The 15044-nt window shown below is 44.8% G+C and overlaps 1 protein-coding gene across 2 annotated transcripts; it reads right to left on the bottom strand.

Moving 5' to 3' along the window:
- Positions 1–6296: 6296 nt before the first annotated feature.
- On the bottom strand, positions 6297–10615 carry LOC125448874 (gastrula zinc finger protein XlCGF7.1-like). Of its 2 annotated transcripts, none has more exons than XM_059641793.1 (2): positions 10397–10615; positions 6297–8249 (listed from the first exon to the last, which is right to left on the bottom strand). In XM_059641793.1, the coding sequence occupies exon 2, from the start codon at positions 7729–7731 to the stop codon at positions 7114–7116; it is 618 nt and encodes a 205-aa protein (XP_059497776.1). In that variant the 5' UTR covers positions 7732–8249; positions 10397–10615; the 3' UTR covers positions 6297–7113. The 2 variants fall into 2 exon arrangements, with proteins under 2 accessions (XP_059497776.1, XP_059497777.1); XM_059641794.1 differs by having other exon boundaries at positions 10569–10612.
- Between the last annotated feature and the right edge of the window lie 4429 nt (positions 10616–15044).

The raw sequence follows: 15044 nt of genomic DNA, 5'->3' as shown, positions 1-15044 counted from the left end.
GCTGCCCACATAATGTGTCAAGTCTTTATGATCTATACCACAAGTTAGTTCCTTTTGAAAGGGCTGTCTGTCGACATACTCTCCTGCATCCTCACTACAATCCATAAATGCGAGGAGTTCACGGCGATTCTTTTGACATTAACTTTGAGACAAACTGATCAGCTGCCTCTGCTACTTCCCTTCCTCCACTAGCCCCCAGGACAAACTGTCTGTAATGTTTGAACATACAGACTCCTTAACATACATCTTCCTTTAGTTTCTCTCACAACTGCTCTGATGACATCTGGTTGTTAGTTTGTCTACCTCCATTGACCCTATTCCAATTAAAGTGCTGATCATACAAAATTCCCACATTCTCTGATATTGTTAATGACACTCTCTCTCTCTCTCTCTCTCTCTCTCTCCAGTCTCTGGCCCCTTCAAATCTGCCATCCTTAATCCCTCTTTGATAAACTCTTGAACACCACTCCCATCCTCGAAACAGCTATCCATTCCCAACATCCATTTTATGTAGAATCCCTAGAGTGTAGATAAAAGCCAGTCTGCTCACTAAGTCTGCACCAGCCGTCCAGACTAAGAGCCCCATCTTTATCCCCACGTTCCTACATTTACCATGACTAATGCAGCGAACCTGCACATCTTTGGGCACAGGAAGAATCTGCAACCGCCTTTTGGTCATTCAAGGCTGAAGTTGAACCTGGCTCCCAGGTGCTATGAGTCACAGTCATTCGGCATGGAAACAGACCCTTTGGTCCAAGCAGTCCGTGCCAACCATAATTCCAAACTAAACCAGTCCCACCTGCCTGCACTTGGCCTATATTCAAACATTTCTTATTCATGTGCTTTTAAATGTTGTAACTGTACCCACTTCCAATGGAAGTTAACTCCCCAGACAAGCTACTGTGTTTAAAAAAAAACACATTTCTTTTTTAAAAACTTGCTCCTCTTACCTTAAAAATATGCCCTCTCGTCTTGAAATCTCCCACCCATTCAACTTATCTATACCCTTCATGATTTTGTAAACCTCTATAAAGTCACCTCTCACCCTCCTGCACTCCAGCGAAAAAGTCCCAACCTATCCAGCATCTCCATATAACTCAAACCCTCCACTTCTGGCAACATCCTGGTAAATCTCTTCTGAACCCTCTCTATCTTAATAATATCCTTCCTGCAACAAGGTGATCAGAACTGGATACCGTACTCCGGAAGAGGCCTCACCAGTGTCCTGCAAAACTTTGCATAATGTCCTAACTCTTATACTCAAAAAGGTCTGAGCGACGAAAGCAAGCGTGCTAAATGCCTTAGCTTCCCATATGTGATGCAAACCTCAAAAGAATTATGTACCTTAGCCCCTAGGTTCTACAACACTACAGTAGTACTAATCGCTAACACTTCTTAAATATCTGTCCATTTTCCCAGAACTCAATATCTGAACCTCTCCAATTGTACAACTGAAGTAAACTCTTTTCATCCTTGAACTGGCTGCTGCCTTGGGCAAGTATAACCATGCCACTCCGCATCAATAATTCTCTGCTGTCACCCAGTTGGGTGTGGCTGCTCTCAGAGTCATGGAGGACTGCAGCACAGAAAAAGACCCTTCAGGAGCCAAAAAGCCAACTAACTACTTTAATCCCATTTTTCAGCAATGGAGCCATAAACTTGGCATCGCAAATGTACATCTAAATACTACTTCAATGTTATGAGGGTTCCTGCCTCTGCCAACCTTACAGGTGCAGATTCCCATCACCCTCTGGGTGAACAACCTCCTCACATACTCCCAAATCTCCCGCTCCTTATCGAAATCTATGCCCTGGCCACTGATTCCTCCATTAAGAGGAAATGTTTCTTCACTTATACATTTCAATTACATGCACTCTTTAGATCTCCTCTGCTGGTGAAGGGTTTCAGCCTAAGACGTTGACTTGCCTGCTCCTCTGATACTGTCTGACATGCTGTGCTTTTCCAGTCTCACACCTACAGACTCCTCTGTTCATCGTGTATTCTTTTAACTTGCTTTGATGCCCAAGTGCATTACCTCACATTTCTGGGTAAAATTCAATTTGCCACGCACCAGACTATCTGTATCTTCCTGTAATCTAAGGCTATCCTCCTCACTGGTTAGGTTCCCAACACTTTTCCTATCACCCACACACTTACTGATCAACCTTATTACGTTCAAGTCTAAATTGTCTATATAAACCTCAAACAACAAGTTTCCCAAGGCTGATCTCTGTGGAACTCCATTGGGCACAAGCTTCCAGTCACAAAAACACTCCTCCCTTTCTGCTCAGAGATCGTAGGATCTGCCAATGCTGGAGTCTGAGATAACAAGGTGTGGAGCTGGAGGAAAACAGCTGGCCAGGCAGCAAAGAAGCAGGAAAGCTGATGTTTCGGGTCTGCACTGTTCTTCAGCTTTCTACTTCTGCTTTCTGCCACTCTAGGAATTCTGGATCCAATCTGCTGCATCTCCTTGGATTCATAGCCTAAGACATTTGCTATCAGCCTTCCTTGGGAGACATTATCAAATCCATTATCCTCATCTACACACCTGGTTACATCTTTGAAAACTTCAATCAATTTGACCAGATGGGACGACTTCTAAGTAAAACTTGTCTTGATTAATCCCTGCCTCATCAGTGCAGATTCATTCTGAGAGACAGAACTGCTTCCAATAGACTTCCCATGGCTGAGATTAGATTGACTAGGCTATGATTTCCTGGTTCATCTGTCAGCACACCTATTCCCAGCAAGGAACTGAAAATTAATAGCAATGCCCCCATTATTGCATCCCCCTTTCCTCACTTAACACCTGGGATACATTTCATCCAGCCCCGGACATGTAACTAAGCCTGCCAGACTACTCAAAGTCCCTTCTGTCTATGCTAACCTCTAAATAGATCACACTCCTCTCTGACTTCTATACACACATCTTTCCCCTCACTTGTGAATACTGACACAATGTATTAATTTAGAACCCAATCTATGACCTCTGTGCACAAATTACCACTATGGTCCTTAATGGACCACCGTCTTTTCCTAGTTATCTTTTTATCCAGTACTTGTAAAATAGGTTAGAATTTTCCTTTATTTTACTCTTTCATGTCTGTTTTTGTTCTTCTGGTTTCCACTTGCACATTCTGGACTCCTGCAGGGCCTCTGTTTTGAGCCCTCTGTGTTTGCCATAAGTCTTCATTTTCTCTTTGTCCAATCCTGTATATCTTTTGAAATCCAAGGTTCACAGGACGTGTTGGTCCTAACTTGATTTTGTTTGCTCCCTCTTGGTTCAATTCTTCTCTGTCTAATTGTAGCTGGAGTCTCACCACCGAAGTCTTTACAGCTCCTGCTCATGTTTGCAAAGAACCCAGCCTTGAGCTACTTTTATGCCTCAAGAAGTTTGTCGCTGGGGAATGAAAACAAAGTCTTCAGTCTTCCCAATGTTTAATTGCAGGAAATTTCTGCTCATCCACCACTGGATATCAGGGAAACAAACTGATCATTGAGCAACAGTTGAGAGGTTGTGGTGGCGAGATGGAGCTGGGGTCTACCTGTGTACGTGAGACGACTGTTTTCATTTGACACTGCTGACAAGAAATAAGAGGCCAAATCTGGATCTCTTGGGCACCAGACAAAACTGTCGGAGCGAGGGAGAGAGACATTGCCGGTGAGATTTCGGCTCTGATTGGTCACACAAAAACGGAACCAAGAGAGAGCAGCCTCTGACCCAGCTGTCGCCCGTGGGGAGGCGTTGCATCAGAGTAGTGTGGTCATCCTTATACAAGGAAGACTGCAGTCAGGTTGACGGAGACAAATAGCATTTACCTCAGTCACAGTTAGACAGGCTGCCATTTATGATTTTATATGAGGAACAGCTCTCTCCAATGACCAAAAGTCGGAGTGGAAGGGTTCACGTATGGCATTCCAAGAAAGCTGCTCATGTACAATGTAGAAAAAGAGTGGTTGGAAACAGGGACACTATTTTGCAAGGACCGTGGGGTCGAGGGTTTGATTTTGAGGAAAATAAAGTGACGACAGGCTTGAAAGACAGGGAAACAGGGCCCGAAGAGGAGACGCACATATGGAACGAGCTGCCAGAGTAAGTGGTGGAGGCAGGCGCAATTACAACATTTAAAAGACATTTGGATGGGTATATGAATAGTAAGACCTTAGAGGAATAAGGCCTAAATGGGACAAATGCTGGCAAATGGGACTAGGTCAGATTAGGATGTCTGGTCATCACAGACCGAAAGGTCGGTTTCCACATTGTATGACTCAATATGTGTCAACAATGTGAGCAAATATGGAGATGTTGGGTGATCAGTCTTTGTTAAGAAAAGGATCAGTGGAGGGTCTCATGGAAAAATGACAATAGGAAAAGAGATTTGGGGATACGGCAGAGAACATAAAGCAAAATGCAGGTTCAGGACTCTTCAGAGGCAGTTTGGACTAGTGGAAAAACAGAAGCAGCTAATCGGTTTAGTGACAAAGGAAATTCTTGAACGAGCCAAATGTATTGGGCTGCAGATGTTGTGTCACCCTGTGAGGTGACATCACAGTGCGCCTCTGGTGAAGCATTGGTGTTAATGATATGCCTCAGTTTGCTGAGGCATTCGGTATTACCTCTGGTTCTTCAGTGGCTTGTATTCCGGGTTCAGTTCAATGTGGCAGTTGACAGAGTTCCTTTAGATTCCTCAGTAGCTGTTGCAGGGTGGCTGTTGGTTTGTGGGCTACCCTGACAGCTTGGGGTCTGAGTAGTCTTGCGGTCATCTCTGACATGTCCCTGATGTGCCTGGCCGTGTTGTATCTTCTTGTTATGGTCTGTAGTGGAGGTAACGGTGGATTGCACTTTTTGGGTATTCATTCCTTTTAAAAACTCCGTAGAGGTACTCTTGTTCTGCTTTGCACAATTCCAGGTTGCTAGAGTGTTGTGGCTCATTTGAATAATGTCCTGGTGCAGGTCCATTTATGAATGTTGGGATGGCTGCTGGTGTAATTAAGTATTGGTCCATACGTGTGGCTCTCTGTATAGCTAGTCTGGAGTTCCCGGTTGTTCTCATGTTCCACCATTACATCCAGGAAGGGTAGTCAGTTGTTGTTCTTGGCTTCTTTTGTGAGTTTTATTCTGGTGAGGATGTCGTTTTGTGTGTCACTGGGTTTCTTCTAGTCTTGTGCATTTGATAATCACGAAGGTGTCGTCTACATAGCAGAGCCAGAGTTGGGGTTGGATGGTGGGGAGCGCTGTCCGTTCTACCTTTGCACTACCGCTTCTGCCATCAGTCCTGATATTGGGGATCCCAGAGTGCCATTGATTTGTTAAAATACATGGCTGTTGAAGGTGAAGTGGGTTGTAAGGCACAGATCCAGCTGTTTCAGGGTGCTATCCTTGTTGATGCAGTCGATGTCATGAGGTGCCCCATTCATCCAGCAGTGTGGCAATTGTCTCTTCGGCTGGTCAATGTTTATGGAATTAAGTAGTGCTGTTACGGCAAAGGATATCATTATCTCATCCACTTCTACTCTGTGTCCTTGACGATGTTGACGAATTCTTGGGAGGAGGGGATGGAGTGGGTAGACAGACCACAAACAGGTCACAACACAGCCACAAAGCTACTCAGACCCCTAGCTATCAGGGTAGCCCACAAACCAACAACCACTGACAAGTGTAAAGGATCCCATTCCCACAACCATTAAAACTAATTTATTATACTAAAACACCAGGCAAGGACAGTGAGAAACATTACATAGGCCAAAACTGCAGAAAACTGGCAATAAGGATACACGAACACCAAATAGCCAGCAAGAGGCACATATCAATTCTCACTGGTCTCAACACACATGGACAAAGAAGGACACAAATTTGACTGGGACATCCAGGGAATTCCTCGAGGCCTGGCATTCCAATCAGAACACCATCAATAAACACACTGAACCGGATCCGATATACAAACCACTGAGAAACAGAACCAGAAGTAATGCCAACCACCCAAGCAAAGCGAGGCATCAAAACAACAAGCAGGACAGAACATCTACACCTTCACCAGAGGCACACTGCCGATGTTACCTAGCAGGGTGACGAAACATCTGCAATCAAACACACTGGCTTGGCCAACAAGTCTGCAACCTCATCCACAACCCAAGCTACACACCTTCTTTAGAGCGCCTTGAACATTTTGTTGGAGGTGAGGATGGGGAAAGACAGAAAAGGAGGAGAAAGAACCAACTCATTATTGATTAGACTTGTTAACAGTCAACACCCCACAATCTTAACACAGTTGATTCATTTCATTTTTATCTGGAATATTAATACTTATAACTGAGCTGGTTTATGAACATCAGCAGAAACAGACGCTGATGAACAAGGTTCAATCCTTTATTAACTGCAAAAGTCAGCCATTAACTGTGACTTTGCTGGTGTCTCAGCAGGTTGGATGAATGAGTGAAATTCTTCCCACACTCAGTGCAAATGAATGACCTTTTCCTGGTGTGAACTCACCGGTGTTTCGTCAGGCTAGTTGATTGTCTGAATCTAGTCCCACAGACAGAACATCTGAATGGTCTCTCATTGGTGTGAATGTGTCAATGGGACATCAGTTCCCAGGTCCTTTTAAAGCCCTTATCACAGTCTGAACATCTGAAAAGCCTCCGCTCATTGTGAACCTGCTGGTGTAGTCGTGGGTGAGATGACTGAATAAATCCCTTCCTACGTTCAGAGCAGGCAAATGTGAGCACCTCCCATCATGAGCTCTTTGGTGCACAGTGAGGTTGGACAAGCGCTTGAGGCAAGCCCCACAGTAATAGCAGCCGAACGGGTTCTCGTCAGTGTGAACACATTAATGGGACTTCATTTGCAAAGCACTTTTACAACACTTCCCACAATCTGGACATTTGAAAGGTTGATCGTCAGTGTGAACTCGGTGTCTCAGCAGGTTGGAGGAATCAATAAATCTCTTCCCACACTCAGAGCAAGTGTTCGGTCTTTCGTTGTTATGAACTTGCTGGTGCTTAGTCAGGCTGGACGATTGTCTGAAGCCAATCCCACAGCGGGAGCACCTGAACGGTCTCTCGTCAGTGTGAACACGTTGATGGCTCATCAATTCCCAGGTACTTTTAAAGCCCTTACCACAGTCTGGACATCGAAAAGGCCTCTCCCCACTGTGAACCCGCTGGTGTTGCAGGAGATGAGATGACCGAATGAATTCCTTCCCGCACTCGGAGCAGGTGAACGGCCTTTCCGCTGTGTGAACCCGCTGGTGCACGGTGAGATTGGATGAGTGCTTGAACCGGAGTCCCACAGTGAGAGCATTTGAATGGTCTCTCATCTGTGTGCACACATTGATGGGACATCACTTCCAGAGAACTTTTACAACACTTGCCACAATCCGGACATTTGAAAGGTTTCTCGTTAGTATGAGCTCGCCTGTGTCTCTGCAGGTTGGAGGAATTAACGAATTCCTTCCCACACTCTGAGCAATTGTACGGTCTTTCCCCACTGTGAACTCGCTGGTGCTTAGTAAGGCTAGACGATTGCCCGAATCCAGTCCCGCAGACAGGACACTTGAACGGTCTCTCACCAGTGTGAACACGTTGATGGGACATCAGTTTCCAAGTGCTTTTGCAGCCCTTACCACAGTCTGGACATTTAAAAGGCCTCTCCCCAGAGTGGACCTGCTGGTGTTGCCGCAGGTGAGACGACCGTGCGAACCCCTTCCCACACTCCGAGCAAATGAATGGCATCTCCCCGGTGTGAACCCGCTGGTGTACAATGAGGTTGGATGAGTGTTTGAACCCAGCCCCACAGTCAGAACATCGAAAAGGTCTCTCGTCAGTGTGGACGAGTTTATGGGAAATCAATTCCCCGGAACTTTTATAACACTTCCCACAATCTGGACATTTAAAAGGATTCTTGTCAGTGTGAACTCATCAGTGTGCATGCAACTCATTGGAGACGGCGAACCCTCTGCCACATTCAGAACAGTTGAATGGCTTCTCTCCAGTGTGAATGCGTTGATGTCTTTCCAACTGAGATGGGTAATTGAATTCCTTAGCACAATCTCCACATTTCCATGGTTTCACCCCATTCTGACTGCACTTATGCTTTGGCAAGCCAGATGATCGGCTGAATCCTCGCCTGCACACGGAGCCTGTGTACAGTTTCTCTTCACCGTGTGTGGTGCTATTTCTGTCCATGTTCACTATCCGATGGTATTGATCCCCATGTGATGTTGGTTTCAGCTTCCCAACTGCAATCCGTCCTTTCAAACACACACATACAAATTAAAGTTAAAACAGAACAAAAATTGAGTGAGAAGGAACCCACAGATCGTGAAGATTGAATAAGTTGTGGCACCAGCACTAGGAATAAATAATCACAAAAGCTGTCTGATTTGTATAGAAACCAGAGTGGTTTGCTGCTGTCCTTCAGTCTGCCCACCCAGTCTGGATCTAAATAACAAGCTACATGGTATGGGAGGAGGCAGAGAGAGAGAGAGAGAAAGAAAGAAAAGTGATCAAACTGAAAAAAGTGGTGAGGCCTGGGATGAATGGCAATGATTTAATGTAACAACAATTTATCCAGAACTTTGACAGATTTTCCCTAACTCTCAGCCACCTGGAATGACAGGGTAGCAAATATCTGTAAACACCAATCAGCTACAGGCTCCCCTATTGGTCACACACTGTTCTGACTTATCTGGCATTGAATAACGGATGAACAAAATCTCCTTTCAATTAAATGTTGGGAAAAATCAAGTAATTGTCTTCAGAACGTGACATAAACTGCACTCCCTCACCATTGGCTCCATGCATAACTGTGACGAAATATTTCACCCCTAGGCAAATTGCATCATCACCACCTATTTCCACCTCAGTAATGAGAACAGAAAATGCTAGAAATGCAAGTTAGGAAAACAAAGAGTGTAAATAAAGCATAGAACAGTACAGCAGAGGGGTGGGCCCATCAGCCCACAATGTTTTACAAAACATGGCACCGAATTAAATTAATCCCTTCCACCTGCCCTTAGTCCATATCTCTCCATTCCTTGCATATTTGTGAGCTTATCTAAAATTCCCCAAACACCCCTACTGAGTCTGCCTCCACCACCACCTCTGACCATTCTAAATACTCTGTAAAATCAACTTGTCCCTTGCATTTCCTTTGAATGCACCCCCTTCACCTTAAATGCATGCAGGATTTAGACATTTCAAATACTTAGATCGTGATTACATTTCATTAGAACTAAGGAAATAAAGAAATGATACAGGGTTTCTGCCAGTGGAAGAGGGAAGGCCTGCAATATGATGGAACCACCTCAGTGACATCTCATCACCTTTGCCTCAGGTGTTGTTGAGGCACTCAGCGACCACTGGACAGGAAAATTCTGAACCCTTCCTATCTGATCTCCTAATAAACTTCTAGATATTTAGATCATCCAAAGCTCAGCTGCGAATGTCTTTGTTCATGCCATGTTCCTTTTACTATCACCAGTTTGCTCCCTGATCTACAAAAGCTCTGGTTCATTGAGTCAGAGATATCGCAGCATAGAAAAAAAGCCCCTTCCTCAAGTCTGCACCAGTCAAAACAACCAGCTAACTATTCTAATTTTATTTTTGAGCATTTGAGCAATAGCCTTGAGTACCATGGCAATTGCACATTCAAACACTGAGTTTCAAATTCCCACCACACACTGGTTAAAAAAAAGTTCCTCACATCCCTCTAAACCAGCTGCCTTAAATTTAATCAGTGCATTTGATCATTGATCTCTCCACCAAGGGCAAGAGTTTCTCCTGTCTATCTATAGTCCTTGTTTAATACGTCTCAATCATGTTCCAGAGATCGTAGGAAATACAGATGCTGGAGAATCTAAGATAACAAGGTGGAGAGCTGGATGAACACAGCAGACGGTCTAGGCCCGAAACGTCAGCTTTCCTGCTTGGCGTGCTGTGTTCATCCAGCTCCACACCTTGTTATCTCAATCGTGTTACAACTCGGTAAACTCTGCTCCAGAGAAAACAAACAATCCCAATTAAACAAAACATAACGTCCTTATCTTCCAATCTCTCCATTGTCATGCCTTATCTGTATTTTGAAATCGTTTCTCCCAGAGAGAACAGACAACCAGTTTACTTCCCCATTCATTGACCGATGATAGATATGTCCTGATCAAGCCTATCACTCTTTCAGATCTTAATGTGATGTGTCTTTGGATTTTTTTTCTGGAAAACCTTCTTATTTAACAGCCCATTAAAAATGCTTACACTATAATCCCTGACTAACAGTCCAGGTTAGAAATTCGGAGCAGACAGTTCCCTTGGTTTGACTTTGCTGCGTGTAAATCCTCCGACACACGCGCTCTGCCCTCTACAAAGATGGCGACCGTGCACACATCCCGCAGAATATTACCCCAAAAAAGATGGTGGCACATGCCAGGCCGGCCGCCGTTTGCCTCTTTGGTACCAATGCTGAACCAGGAGTTTCTAATGCAGGCTGGTGGCCTACGTCTGGCACTTATGAAACCTTCCAGTCCACAGTGATTCCATATCTCTCCCGTTTTCTGCTATTTCTTCCTAATTACCGTCTCCTTCACTTCCCACACTCCACCAGGCTTCGATCGCAGTGGCACTGCGTCTGCGTAGGAATGTAGCCCGGATGTTTGATCACGCGCCGCCCCACCAGTACAACACCCGCAATCGTTCTGATTGGTTAGAGGCCATACCCCGCCCCATCCCCTGCTATTGGCTTGGAGCTGCCGTCAATCAGCGTTCCCCGCCCCATTGTGAGCTGAAGCATGCGCAGTGTTCTGGGTTTTTTTTGCTGCTTATCATCGAGGAATGAAGGTGTAAGTTAATGCTGAGGTCGGGAAGATATGTGTCCCAACCGTTTTCCTCCAATAGTTCTGAGCTCCTAGACACGGAATACAAGCTCCGGCAGGTTTCAGTTTCCAGTCTGAAAAAGACTGTGGTCATTGTAGTCTGAGGCTTTAAAATTTTTGGGAGAATCGAGAATATCACGCAATGTAAAGCAATAAGAACGTGCATTTATATGGATCATTTCACCTAGATAGACGATAGGAAAGGGTCAGAATTGGAGCAGGGCAGGGAGTTCAGAGGGTCACGGCCTCGAGGACCTTTCACAGAATTAGTGGCTGTTTCCATGGAGCTTCAAGTACAACTCTGAAAATAGGACGATGCAGGTCATGAGCACAGCCATGCAAGTGATGCATTAAACAGGATAACATTTACAGTTCTTCGTGGATTTACAACATGTAACTTATCTCCACCAAGCTGGTCCACAACAGTGGGAGCAACGATGTGAAGTGGGTCTATGATGGAGATGATGGAAAAAAGGAGACAGGGAAGTGGGACTTCAGCTCAAACAACTCTTCTCACCTTTTTAGCTCTCAACATCTAGATAGTACCCAACATGCCACATTGTCCTTCATTTACTGATTCTGCCCATGCACAGGTACAGAAGGAACAGTCTTTATCTGGATCCTCAGACAGAGTGGAGACTAAAAGCATCTAAGCAGTGAGACCAGGGATCTGAGCAGCTTGTCTCTATCTCCGTTAAACCACACAGGATGTATATTAGAAGGTCTGGCTAAAATCTGTAATTCGCAATGGTAAGCATGTGAGGATTTTGCTAAATATTATGTTTCGTTTTTAAAAGTATACATAAAATGGAATACTTCCACCTCTTGTACATGTTCATTTCACAAGGATTAGCTCACCATTTGACTGATTTACATGGAGCACCATTACCATTTGCCCATCATCTCTCATTTTAATCACTCCATCTTTCATGCCTTCAGTTGCTGCAACTGTTCACAATATTAGCTAATAACTTGGAGGAAGGAAGCAAATATACTATTGTCATAATTGCAGACAGCAAATAAAAAAGTGGAAAGGCAAGGTGCAAAAGAGATACAAACATTAATGACAGATATTGATTAAGTCAAAAAATCATAAAATCCCTACAGTACGGATAGATGCCATTCAGCCCATCAAGTCTGTTTTGATTCTCTGAAGAGCATCCCACCCAGACCCACCCCCACCTCCCCACCCTATTCCCGTGACCTCGCTATTACAATGGATAATCCACCTAACCTGCACATCCCTGAACATGATGGGGCAGTTTAGTACGGCCACTCCACCTAACCTACACATCTTTGGACTGTGAGAGCAAACTGGAACATCCAGAAGAATCCAACGCCATGGGGAGGACATGCAAATGCCACACAGTCAGTCACCCAAGACTGCGATCAATCCCGGGTCGCTGGGGCTGTGAGGCAGCAGTGCTAACCACTGATCCACTGTGCTGCCCTAAATCTTTGCAAATTTTCTGATGCAAAGTTTGTCGTGTAACCTAATCACGGTGGACATAAGAGTTTTGCAACTGACAGGAGACAGGTGGAATCTAAAATTTACACAATGTACATTTTGTTCAACATGAATTTGTAATTATGAACACAGGAATTATATTTGTCTATCCAATGGAGATTAAAGCTCTGGCAGCCAAGTAGAACACAAAATCTAGAATCCCAGGAACTGGGTAAGCATGAGTGGATAAAGTTCTGAGCACTATTATTAAGAAACGATGAATAACTTCATTGGCAAGTGTACATTCGTTCCAGAATTGACATTTTGATTTGATATAGTATAAACATATTTACTCAACATTCAACAACTTTATTAATGACCTATATTATGTCTACCAGGAAGGGATATCAAGATAGATCTTTGCTTTTTTAAAATGTGTCTAATCAATACAACTGCTGTTTCAAACACTGCTTTGCGGCCCACGTCATATAAATTGCACAGGTCCTTCAATGCAAGGCTCTGGGTATTACTTACTGCATTCTATATGCACAATTATTGACCAGACTTCTAAATCAAGTCCCTCATGTTGCACTGTCTGCAACAGAGAGCTGTGATATTTAAAGCCATCCCATGTTGCCATAATCTCCTTTGACATAATGACATTTTTCAGTTATCTCTTGTCATACCTGATTCCATTTCTGATTCAGTAGGCAAAAAGTTGGCAAATGGTATATAATGTGGGAAAACATGAAGTTGTTAACTTTGGAAGGGAGAACAAAAGAACAGAATATTATTTAAATGGAGAAAAGCTGCAACACAAAGAGACCTGGGGTACTTGTGCATAAAGCACAGAAAGTTAGCCGGGTGTGGTGGGGTTAGAGGGCAGTGTGGAGCGAACAAGGGAGTCACGGAGAGAGTGGTCTCTCCGGAAAGCAGACAGGGGTGGTGATGGAAAAAGGTCTTGGGTGGTGGGGTCGGATTGTAGATGGCGGAAGTGTCGGAGGATGATGCGTTGTAGGCGGAAGTGTCGGAGGATGATGCGTTGCACCTTCCCCTGCAACCGCAGGAAATGCTACACTTGCCCCCACACCTCCTCCCTCACCCCTATCCCAGGCCCCAAGATGACATTCCACATTAAGCAGAGGTTCACCTGCACATCTGCCAATGTGTTATACTGCATCCACTGTACCCGGTGTGGCTTCCTCTACATTGGGGAAACCAAGCGGAGGCTTGGAGACCGCTTTGCAGAACACCTCCGCTCAGTTCGCAACAAACTACTGCACCGCCCAGTCGCAAACCATTTCCACTCCCCCTCCCATTCTTTAGATGACATGTCCATCATGGGCCTCCTGCAGTGCCACAATGATGCCACCTGAAGGTTGCAGGAACAGCAACTCATATTCCGCCTGGGAACCCTGCAGCCTAATGGTATCAATGTGGACTTCACCAGTTTCAAAATCTCCCCTTCCCCAACTGCATCCCTAAACCAGCCCAGTTCGTCCCCTCCACCCACTGCATCCCAAAACCAGCCCAGCCTGTCTCTGCCTCCCTAACCTGTTCTTCCTCTCACCCATCCCTTCCTCCAACCCCAAGCCGCACCCCCATCTACCTACTAACCTCATCCCACCTCCTTGACCTGTCCGCCTTTCCTGGACTGACCTATCCCCTCCCTACCTCTCCACCTATCTTCTTTTCTCTCCATCTTCGGTCCACCTCCCCCTCTCTCCGTATTTATTCCAGAACCCTCACCCCATCCCCCTCTCTGATGAAGGGTCTAGGCCCGAAACGTCAGCTTTTGTGCTCCTGAGATGCTGCTTGGCCTGCTGTTTTCATCCAGCCTCACATTTTATTATCTTGGATTCTCCTGCATCTGCAGTTCCTATTATCTCAGGAATTTCTTCTCTGAGGGTTTGGAGTTCCTTGCCACAGTGAGGTATGGAGGCAGGGTCCTTGCACATGTTTAAAGTTGTGATAGATAAGATTTTTGAATAGCAGGGAAATCAAGGGTTCCACGGAAAAGACAAGAAAGTGGATGTAAAGAATGTCAGATAACCATGAGCCTGTTAAATGGTGCAGCAGGCTCAAGGGTCAGAACAGACTACTCTCTTTTGTACTTCTTATGGTCTTATAATTTTCTGCAGTTTTTCTAGTTCAGTGAGATGATTACTGAGTGAGTGAGTGAATGAGTCTCAATGTTAACTCAGATGGATACAGTTTGTATCATAGCGCAGATCTGACTACACAAAGTTGTTTAAGGCTTTGTGAAGAGCTGTTTTGTTGCAGTGGCAGGTACAGAAACCTGAATTTATATCTGGAGTTCTTGGAAAGATCAGGACTTTGGAGACGAAAAAGTGCTTGGAGATGCGACAGCAGTTTACAAAGATCGTGGGATCAAGGGTTGATCTATGTTGGAGTGTGTGATGATGACAGATTTGAAGGAGAAAGAGAGAGAAAACAGTTTAGGTGGAATCAGGTCATTGAGCAGAAGGTTGGTCCTGTCGACAAATTACCTCAGAGGGCATGAGGTGCAATGGGAGAGAACTAACTGAAGATGTGAGTTCAGGTCTTGGGCAAGGAAGAATTTTACAGCTGGTTTGTGCCAGTGAAAGGAAGGAAAGCAGCAGATTGTCTTAATCTCATTGACAATGGAAGCTCCATGAGTTCCTCACACTTGTTGTTGGATGTAAGTATGTAGGAAGTCCTTCAAAACAAACTGACGATCATTAGAGCTA

Source organism: Stegostoma tigrinum, chromosome 43 (assembly GCF_030684315.1).
Source record: "Stegostoma tigrinum isolate sSteTig4 chromosome 43, sSteTig4.hap1, whole genome shotgun sequence".
Classification (NCBI taxonomy): domain Eukaryota; kingdom Metazoa; phylum Chordata; class Chondrichthyes; order Orectolobiformes; family Stegostomatidae; genus Stegostoma; species Stegostoma tigrinum.
This window is presented reverse-complemented; position numbering and strand designations above follow the sequence as displayed.

Excerpts from the sequence above, each read along its gene's own strand:
- LOC125448874 (XM_059641793.1), bottom strand. The coding sequence starts at position 7,731 with ATGCCATTCATTTGCTCGGAGTGTGGGAAGGGGTTCGCACGGTCGTCT.